General features: G+C 33.5%; 1 protein-coding gene across 1 annotated transcript in view; it reads left to right on the forward strand.

Moving 5' to 3' along the window:
* Positions 1–10,691, forward strand: part of HPGD (15-hydroxyprostaglandin dehydrogenase) — a 28,881-nt gene extending 18,190 nt beyond the window's left edge. The window contains exons 5-7 of the mRNA XM_012454688.3: positions 5,315–5,391; positions 7,591–7,754; positions 8,819–10,691. Of these exons, the coding sequence (XP_012310111.1) occupies positions 5,315–5,391; positions 7,591–7,754; positions 8,819–8,957 (380 nt within the window). The 3' untranslated portion in view covers positions 8,958–10,691. The remainder of the gene's footprint in view (positions 1–5,314; positions 5,392–7,590; positions 7,755–8,818) is intronic.
* The last annotated feature ends 237 nt before the right edge of the window (positions 10,692–10,928 follow it).

Consider the following 10,928-nt stretch of genomic DNA (forward strand, 5'->3'; position numbering starts at 1 on the left):
TAGCAACTCTGAGTCACTGGGAAGTTCTATGAGACTTAATCTTTCTGGGAAGATTTTTGTTATAGAACATATAGTGATTTTATGAAAGCATGTGTCATTTTTTAATGGCATGTCACACTCTAACGCATAACTTAATGGCAACCATAAGGACAAGGAAAAAAGCCATCAGATAAGGTGTTCCATTATGTAGAAAAATCACAAATGAGGAAGTTCACCAATTACTTTGGTCAGCTTTATGCACGAACCACAGATAAATATATTCTCACTAGTTCTCCCTTTTTTCCTCATGTTGGAGAAGTGGTTAAAACAGACAGATGGATTCACGGGTTTTTTGTTGGTGGTGGTTGTAAAGAAAATGTGACAGCTTTAGGTTCCTGCTTTTTTAGCACAGTTACAGAACTCCAGGTTAGCACATGAGAATCAGCATCCTTAGATTCACAATTTATTTTCCTAAGTTGAATTTTCAGCCTTTTTATACAGTCCATTTTACATAGTTTCTCTCCCCTTAGAAACAAACCATGTTTGTGGCTTCAATATGACTGCCCTATCTGAAGAGATTTCTGTTTTTGCAAAAAAATCTTTTTGAGCCTTTTACCTTCTGTGAAATAAAGACGTTAAAATTGGCTTTTGTAAATATGGGTAGAAAGATTATGAAGAATAGAAGAACTAATGTAGAGATGGAATTTAAATTCTATTTTTCTAAGTGACTTTCTTTGTTCTGTTAGTACACATGTAATTTTCAGATATTTTAAATGCTTTCAGGTATTTTAAATGTTATATACAATTATCTCATCAGTCTAATTGTTTAGTGTTCTTATCCTGAGTGGTTTTAGAAAACATTTCTTTGTTTTGTGGGTAGAATTTCTCCCTCTACTGATTTTTTTTTTCTGTGACTTCACAGTTATAACAGACATAGATCTGGTACGAATTATACTTGGTATATTTTAGAAAGAGCCATTTTGCATTTGTATAAATAAATTTGCACAATGGTGGGCCGATCATAAGTACTGAAAAATACTATCCTTAACTATTTTAATATAAGGTATTCATTTTTAAGCACAAAGACAAGATTTCTCACAATGTTAAACAAAATGCCATTTCTTTAAAAGCAGAGACACTCTCTCATGGTCACAATCCTTTGTTTTATTGTTGTTGCTATTCTTAAATCCCTTAACATTGTGACAAAATAATTTCCACGTGCTCCCTCATTTTGGGAATGAATGTGCAAGATTAAAACAAAAACAAAAACATATTCATTACAGCAACTGGTCCTGTAGTCATTATATTGGTATCTGGTTATTCAAGGTGGAATTCAACTGGCTATTATACCTTCACCCTGCAGCGAAGGTCCTCCCACTGGTTTCATACATTTCCATTGAATATATTTAAAATATTACTTCATTATACTTTGCACTTAAAAGGAACTGAACACATAGTTCTTATGTGAGTTTACTTCTGTAAGTCCTGTTGGTTTAGGCTTGGAAACTGTCTAGTTTGCCAAGGTTCAGAAATCCAACCAAATTAGAACACTAGACAAGACTTGTGGCATTTTAGTGCAAAAGATACATTTTATGAAAAAGTACAGTGTGGATGAACAGATAAGTCAATAAAATAATTTGAGGTGTTTCATCTGGATCCCTCTTGATGTTGTATAGTCTATAGGTTTGGATAAAGGTATAATAACATATATCCACCACTATAATATCAACCATAATGGTTTACTACCCTAGAAACCCTGTTATCCACCTGTTCTTCCCTTTTTCCCACCAGCTCCTGGTAACCACTGATCTTTCAACTGTCTCCATAGTTTTGCCTTTTCCAGATGTCATATAGTTAGAATCATACAATATGTAGCCTCTTCAGATTGGCTTCTTTCACTTAGTAATATGCATTGAGGTTTCCTCCATATCTTTTCATGGCTTGATAGCCCTTTGCTAGTGTTGAATATTATTTCATTATCTGAATATACGACAGTTTATTTCTTCATTCAATTACTAAAGGACACCCAATGCTTCCAGGTTTGGGCAATTATAAATAAAGCTGCTATAAACATCCACACACAGGTTTTTGTGAAAGCATGTTTTCAATTATTTGGGTAAATGCCAAGGAATTGAATGTTGGATTGTATTATAAGAGTATGTTTACTTTGAAAGAAATTGCCAAATTATCTTCCAAAGTGGCTGTACCATTTTGCATTCACACCAGCAATAAATTAGACTTCCTGCTGCTTTACATAGTCATCAATATTTGGTGTTTTCAGCACTTAAATTTTAGCCATTCTAATGTGTGTAGTAGAACCTCATTGCTGTTTTAATTTGAAATTTCCTAAAATATCTGATATTATCATATTTTCTTTTTTGTTTGTTTGTGTGGTTTGTTTTTTGTTTTGTTTTTGAGATGGAATCTCACTCTATTGCCCAGGCTAAGCATCCACTATAGTTTAAGGAGAGGAAACAGCTAGGAATATTACAAAAAAATAACCCAAGACTCCCTTTCTAGAGTTCAAGGCATAGTAACAACTCTTGGCTGGAGATAACTATTTTAAATTTGAGAGAGAGAGACACACACACACACACACACACACAGAGAGAGAGAGAGAGAGAGAGAGAGAGAGAGAGAGTCACACAGTCACACAAAGAAAGAGACAAATTTAGAGAAATAATTTTTATCCTCAGGAGTGAATAAAATTCCATAGGGAAAGAGTGTTCATAGAAAAGCAAAGAGGACCAGGGATATCTCGAGTTTTCCATCATGTTTATGGGTCTGGGCAAGGAAGAGAACCAGCAAAGGACATGGAGAAGAGGCTGCCAGTGAATGTGAGGTAGGAGACCAGCTGGGAGAAAGAAATATTTCAAGGAAAGCATGGTTGTGCTAGTTGCTGTAGGGGAAGGGATCGAGCAAAATGAGACAGAGAGTTAGCCTTGGCAAGCTATTGCTCATTGGCAACCTCCACAAGATCTGTTTGACTGGAGTGAGCAGATGAAAGCCTGATTAGAATGAGTTGTAGAGCAAATGGGAGGTCAGCAAAGTAGAGACATGCAAGGCGTATCATAACTCTTCTGAGGACTTTCCATTGGAAACAGAAATGGGGGGTGGTAGCTGGAGAAATGCTAAAAAGGTATTATGTTTTAGATGGGTAATACTGAGATACATTTATTTCTTAGAGTGATTCTGATTTGTTTCTGTACTTGATACCAGTGACCAATGTCTGAAATTGATTTGTGTAGGCTTTGATCTAATATTAAAAAGTAAAGGGCTGGTGCTGTGGCTCAAGCCTGTAATCCCAGCACTTTGGGAGGCCAAGGCATGTGGATTGCCTTGGAAGGAAAGAGAGGGAGGGAGGAGGAGGGAGAAAGAGTGAGAGAGAGAGGAAGAAAGAAAGTGAAAGCAATGCAAGGATAAACATTTTGCAGGATAGCAGTGAAAATATCATTAGAATGTTACAAGATTTATAAAACCAAGTGCCATTTAAAAATTGCAGGCAAATTCTTGCACCTTCCAGTTGCATTTACAATTCTAACTTTAAGGAAAGTATGTATGTTGTCCTTGCTTGTTACCAGAACCCACTAAGCAGTAAATATTTTATTTCTCTCACCTCTGTGATACCTTGAACTTTCTGGGGTTTCAGAGTTCATCACCTCTGCATACGTAACAAAAATTCAATTTGAATTCATCTTTGACAACCCTTATGAACAATGTCTTTGTATTTCTTGTGGCTGTGTCAACTCATTTATCTCTGATTAAGGTTCATGCTGCATTTCCTTCTATATATGAACATTGATTGTCCTATAACCACTGCCTTTGTCTCATAAACATTTAAGGACTGGGTAAAGCAGGGACTAACAAGAACCAGAAACAGCAACTCCTGGTTATACTTATTTATTCCCTTTATCTTCCACTCCTGGTATACCTATGTAGCCTGTGAAAACATAAATTCTTGTGGACTGACACTGACAAACTTAATTAACTTACACACTTTACTTAACAACAATAACAACAACAAGAGAACCAACATATTAACAATACTTTGAGATCACTGGGTGGACATACTAGGTGTGATCTACCATCCTCAGGGATTTAAACTGCCCTTGTGCAAACATACTTTATAAATTGAGACCTGGCAGGCACCCAGGGAGTGGTTAAGGTCTGCATTTATTGCTGAACTTTGGCCCAACACCCTCAACTGATTGGTGACATTCTGGGAATAGTTAGCTGGGTGGAGATGAGCATGTCTCAGCAGAATAATTTGGTATTATTAGCATGACATTTGATATTAAATATAGTATTATAGTAATCAGGGATCATGGTTTCTTGACTCAGAGAAGTCACAAACTTAAAAACCATTCAAACAAGTTAATCCAAATTACTTAAAAACAAATACAAGAATGACTCTGGTTCCATTTTGACTGTTGGTTAGAGAATTAACAGTTATGAGAAATAAGCTTGATAGTAATAGCTACTACAGTAAAATAGGTTTTTCTTGTTGTTGTTTTGTTTCTTTGTGGTGAGATGAGCTAGGCTGAAATCGGGGGAGAAGAGATGCGATAGGTATATGCTATAATGCTGCTTTTTCTCTCCAGACCATGAATTTAATCGGTTACTATTGTGCATATGTGGGAAATTAAAAATTAAAACTTTCTGTAATTGACTAAATTTCACAGTTGACTGCATAATTACAAAAGGAAATAAAATAGGACCACAAAGGTTTATTTCTGTCCTCCTAAGTCATAGGGCAAAAAGATGTAGGCGTCTACAACAGAGCAAATAAAAATAAATTAATTTTAATTTTCTTAAACTTTGGGAGGCATTGTTCAAGACAGATTGGTGACAGGAAATTGTATACTAACTTATAGTGAAGACTAATAATCTCCAAGATTCTCTGAAGATTGAAATTCCCTCAGCCATTTGGAAGCCTTAAAAATGTAGAATATACACTTTTTAAAATCCAGGCTTAAAAATTGAAAAGTAGATGGTAATTTACTGAGTTTTAAGATGATTTTCTTTGCGTTTTAGATACCATTTACTTTCCTTAGCTTTCCAGAAGGCCCGGGGAGGCAGAAAAACATGTATCACTCTTGGCTGTATCTCTTGGTGTAACTTACTTACTATAAAATCTGGACAGCATGGGTCAGGGAGCGAATAAACTACACTTAGATTACTGAGTTTTACAAAGCGATCTGACTTTATGTTAATGTGTTATTCAGATTCATCTTAAATTGAAATCATCACAAAATATTCGTTTGCATTGTCATTTTTGGGTAGTCTGCTTATTTTTTTAATCAAAGCATTTGAAGGTTGTATTTGTTTGTTTCAGGGCTCATACCTGTTGCACAGCAGCCGGTTTATTGTGCTTCAAAGCATGGCATAGTTGGATTCACACGCTCAGCAGCGGTGAGGCTACAACAACCATTATATCTCATTTTATCTGTGTATACGTTTATAAAACATGAATTCTGTAGAGAGGAATCACTTGAGAAATCAATACATTTGGATAAAAGATGGAAAAAAGCATACTTCCATCTTTATTATAAAAAATAGTTTTCAGATCATATAAAGGACCAAATAAATAATAGACTCATTTTTCAATGAAGTAGATTCTAAACACAGATATGTTATTAAAAATGTATTAAGGATAAATAATGGGGAGATAATACTTATTTCCAAAACTAATTCCAAATTTAAATATTATTAACTTCAGGTTTTCTGAAATAGAAGATGCATAGGCCCCAGACATTATTTGTCACCAGAGATATGATGAAGATGAGTAAGAACATGGAGCTGGAAGGAGGGGTGGGGCCACACATTTACTTGACAGAGTGGTCAAGAATAATGTCTCCATGAGGCCTAGGGTGAAAGGTGTACAGAGCTTAGAAAAACACTTTAGACCTAATTGATCACATGCATTGATGATATGAGGTGAGAATGCCTGCCTTTCTATAACTCACAAAAGGGCATCTTGAATGGGGTCTGGTAAGCAAGGGGAAAGTAGGATGAGATATGACTCAAGACACCAGTAGAACCCAGACCAAAGGTGGCTGAGGGCCACAGTTGTGAGCTTGGATTTTATTCTCAGTGTAACCATCCATGGGGTTTTTACACACAGGAATGATAAGATCAGATTTACTTTTTAAGATTATTCTGCCTGCTGTCTGGAAATTGTATTACAAAGGACAAGTGTAAAAGCAGAAAGAACAGTTGTACAGGGTCTCTGGGTGGTTCATCTAGGTGAGACAGAGAGGAGTCAGTGAGATGAAGAGAAAAATATAATCAAAGAACTACTAGGACACAGAAAAAACAGATGCACAAATGTTAAATGTTCAGCCAAAATGGAAGATAAGTAGTTCTCACACTTAATTTGAGTGTACATTATTACCTAATTTGCAAAGACTTAATCTTCAGATAGACTTCATATAAAGCTCTCTTATAAAGCAAAGTAAATCTTAAAGACCAGAAATTATATTTAAAATTACAAGACTGGAAACTTCTAAAGTCAGTTCACATTATTCAGGGTAGTTATGTTCCATGAAGTCACTTGCGAACGCTACGTTAGTGACTACTGAACCATTGCTTTTAGGGGAAATACTGGGTTAAGTTCCTGAAAGCCTCTGGTCACAAAATTCCAAGCAACCAGTCAACACATAACCTTGTTTTATGTGTATCCCTGTTTAAAGACACTTTATTTATTATATATTGTATGAACACTGAATTCATTACTAAAGCACTTATTACTCATGCCTGACCAAAGCTTATCTAACACAAATATTTTCTATAAGACACATCAATCTTCTTGCACTAAAGAACACTCCACAGCACTTCTACAGTGGATTTGGTAGTCATTTTAAACAGCAGAATTACCAATAAAAAAGCACAAAAATTAGAGAAACATAGCAAGGCAGAGTCTAGTCTTAACGTGACCTCAGCAGGAACATGCACATTAGTGACTCAGATTTCTCACTGCTCTGTGCATGTCCACAAATAACCACAAATGCTCCACAAGTATTGATTTCCAGGGTCACAAGTAAATTTTAGCAAGCAAATTTGGCAAATTTGTTCATATGTAATCCATGAATAATGAGACTTGACTAATTTTTTTAGTAATCGCAAATAAAATCAACAGTTTGTAAATTAAGCCAAATAATATTAGTCTGAAAATACTATCGTGCAGAATATTAAGAGTCTATAGAATCAAAGTTCTAAACATTTTCACCAAAATTATTTTTTAAGTATTATTTGTTATACAACCGCAATATTTGAAAGAAAACTTGGGATATCAATTCTAAGTCTCCGCTGCTTAGCTTCAGGTTCCTTCAGAGTTCAGTATATAAGAGAAGCTTACATAATTGTTTCCAAAAGTTGTCCAGTAATACTGATTTTTAAAAAATTAATTAGGTAAGACTTTCAGGAATTAATACAATACTTTAGGTATGTGTTCTTTTCCTGTCTTTCTATTCACCAGTCATTGTTATACAGCTGGAAGGATATCTGACTAGTATTTTTTACATGAGAGTATTGTAAGATGCTTTAATGATCAGTTTGTCCTGTGCTATATGTTTATGAAACTGCTGAAACCTACAACCTTCTCATTGGCAGTTGGCTGCTAATCTTATGAACAGTGGTGTGAGACTGAACGCCATTTGCCCAGGCTTTGTTAACACGCCCATCCTTGAATCAATTGAAAAAGAAGAAACCATGGGACAATATATAGAATATAAGGATCATATCAAGGATATGATGAAATACTATGGAATTTTGGAGTAAGTAAAACTACACTATTTTCTTTTAAATGGTGAAGCAAAGTATTATTTAGACAAGCAATAAAAAGGGAAAAAATAAGCTTATACATTTGAGAAATTAACACAAGTGTCAAACTTTTGGTTTAGCAAACTCTCTGGGAAAAAACATTTTTTTTTCTGGGTTTAGGAATAGAATGTAAGTTTATACATTATGAATATTACTTTGAAATATGGAAAATGCTTCATTACTACCTTCAGCCATAAAGTTGATATTTAGTCACCTTTGAAGGCAATGATATCTTCTCTGCCTAAATTCTAAGCAATATTAAAACATACTCTTTGTGAAATATTGTAAGGTTCCATAACTTCAACCACTTTCTTAAGAAATAGTTGATACACATGCATACATGCACACATACTTACTCAGTGAATTATGTCTGAGTTAGAGTAGTTAGGGATTTCATAGCACAGAATCATAGTTATCATGTTTAAGAATCAGACTTGAGGTCAAATCTTGGCTCTACCACTAACCATGAACTTACCCATCATACCTCTAAATGCTTCAATTGTCTCACATATAAAATAGAGATAATATTATAACAAACTTAGGGACTTTGTGAAACTTAAATAAAATGATACATGTAAGGTACTTAAAACAGCAACTGGCAAAAAATAAGGTGTTCAGTAAATGCTAGCTGTTATATTTCTACAGATATAATAACATTTATATCTGGTAAGTCTAAGATCAACTGATATGATAAAGATGAGAAAAGTGATCATTTGCTCAGTGAAAATAATGAGTATAAATTCCTCCTGCCAAAATGTTAGAAGGTTACAGCTAAATTTATCAAATAATTTAGTTAATATCCAATTGAAAAAAATCTAATTGAATAAATCAGATAAATGGGATATCTAATCTAAATATCTAATATGTAATTAAATAAAAATTGGAAGTAGCAATAGCTTAATGACATACATTTCCCTATAACATGTTCAATATAATAGATTCTTCAGAAATTAATTTAAAATGAAGTGATAATATGCCTCAATCTTTAGTTTCAAAATACTGTTTTCTCTATTTTTAGCCCACCATTGATTGCCAATGGATTGATAACACTCATTGAAGATGATGCTTTAAATGGTGCTATTATGAAGATCACAGCTTCTAAGGGAATTCATTTTCAGGACTATGATACAACTCCATTTCAAGCAAAAACTCAATGAACAGCTTATATATCAGCCATAAGTGAAAATAAGCACAAATGACTTATATTCAGACCCTATCTTCATTTGAATATAGCTTTTAATGAAGTATTATAGTTTGAAGTTTTCCTTCATGCATTTGATGATAAACGTTTTCTAAAATTTTAGTTAAGTTTATGGATAAAAATTATGAATTATTAAAAATGTGATGTGGACCAAAGCTAGGTTGTAATCTCAATGGTCTAAAAAATGATGAAAACAAAGGATATTCAAGGAATATTCTGCCTTTAAAAAAAAAAACAAAGTGTATTTATATCTGTGCTTCATAAATATTAATATTTTTCAGAACATCATTTTAAAGGAGATACTTGAATTGTTATTTAAATCAAACCAGATGTAAAACACTCACGTATATAAAGTTCATACTTTAAAAGAGGAAAGCTACTTAACAATGACAAATATTTCGTAATATTTTCTACTTACATACCATCTTTCAGCTGAACAATTTCAGTTCTTTCAAGAGCTTCTTAAAGTAGCATACTTGGGGTCAGTAGTTAAGGAATAACCTACGGTGTAAACATATCCCAGATGAAAACTGATGAATGAAAAAAATGACAGAAAGTAACTGATTGACACTGTTGATTCACAGTTCAGCCTCCCATCTGGGAAAGACATTTCTTTCCTCTGCTCACTTTAAGAACTTTGACTCCAAAAATCTCAGGAATTAAACTTTTAACAGTTACAGCAATAAAGGATAGTTAGTACTCCCAAAATGTTATATTTAAGATATGCTCAACAAGAAAAAAATGCAAATGTAATTTTTTTCAAATTACTTTTTTGTTGACTTGTACCAATTTCAAAAGTATCTAACCTTCAATAAAATTTTTTTATTCTTATCTCCATACATTACTTGTTTTTTTATGTATAGCTATCAACAAAATGAAACCACTTTTGCCACAGCCACAACTGTAAATGTTTTTGTACCTATGCTGAAATTTATAACAACATCGATGTAAAAATAGCTGTGGTATTTTGCTTTTTTTGCTGTCAGCTATCTTAAGAAAGAATCATTAAATACACCTCCTTTGGGTAACACTCTTTACAAGAAGTAAGTAATGCTAATAACAGTGAAAGCACAAGATTTCCAATTCAGTCGTTTTCTCAAAAAAAAAATCTCAAATGTGACTCACCCTGTCTGCTAACTCCAGACCTCCCAGCTTGAAGCAAAATCTAACCATGTGAGATTGATGTGGATTTCCTAGAAGTACTGAAATGTTACCATATCTTGCCTTGTTTTAATTCTGCTATAGAAAACTATTGCCTTCACTTTTAAGGAGTAATTCAAATATGAGTAACTGCAGTCTAGATTTTCATTTAATGTATTAAAGAAAAAGTAATGAACATCAATGAACATCTGATAGAGATAAATTATAAATAGGCACAAGCTTGTTTGTATGTTCTGGCAGTGACCAATCAGCAAATGATGTAGGTATGCCCAGTATCACTTATCTTATATATTTTTCCTCTGTCATATAAATAATATAAACTTTTCACTTATGGACAATTTTTTGGACTAGTTGCCTTCAATATACATTTTGCTTTGAATTATTTTCTTTTCAAATCAATAAACTATGTAGACATTTAAAATCAAAAATCAAATAGAACTGGAAAAATGTGAGTTATATAAGTTAAAAACTAACTTTAAATCTTATCTTCTATAGGTAGCTCTAAATAAATTCATACTGTTATATGATATCTCCGTATACTGGTTGAGAAAATAATTAAATTGAAGTGTGGGGAAGGGAGACCTTGGTTTATTGTATTTTTCAGTGAAAATCCTAATGTAAATGGTACATATATTTTTCAAATGTGGTTTTCTTAGTAAAATGAAGTTGATACTCTCAGAACAGCAAAACTAGAAATACGTAGACATGGAGAAAAAGGTCAAGACTTGATAATGACATTGAAATGTCCTACAAATTTTATTTTCTC

This window comes from Aotus nancymaae, unplaced genomic scaffold, assembly GCF_030222135.1.
Source record: "Aotus nancymaae isolate 86718 unplaced genomic scaffold, 86718_ANA_hifiasm-v0.15.2.pri h1tg000115l, whole genome shotgun sequence".
Classification (NCBI taxonomy): Eukaryota; Metazoa; Chordata; class Mammalia; order Primates; family Aotidae; genus Aotus; species Aotus nancymaae.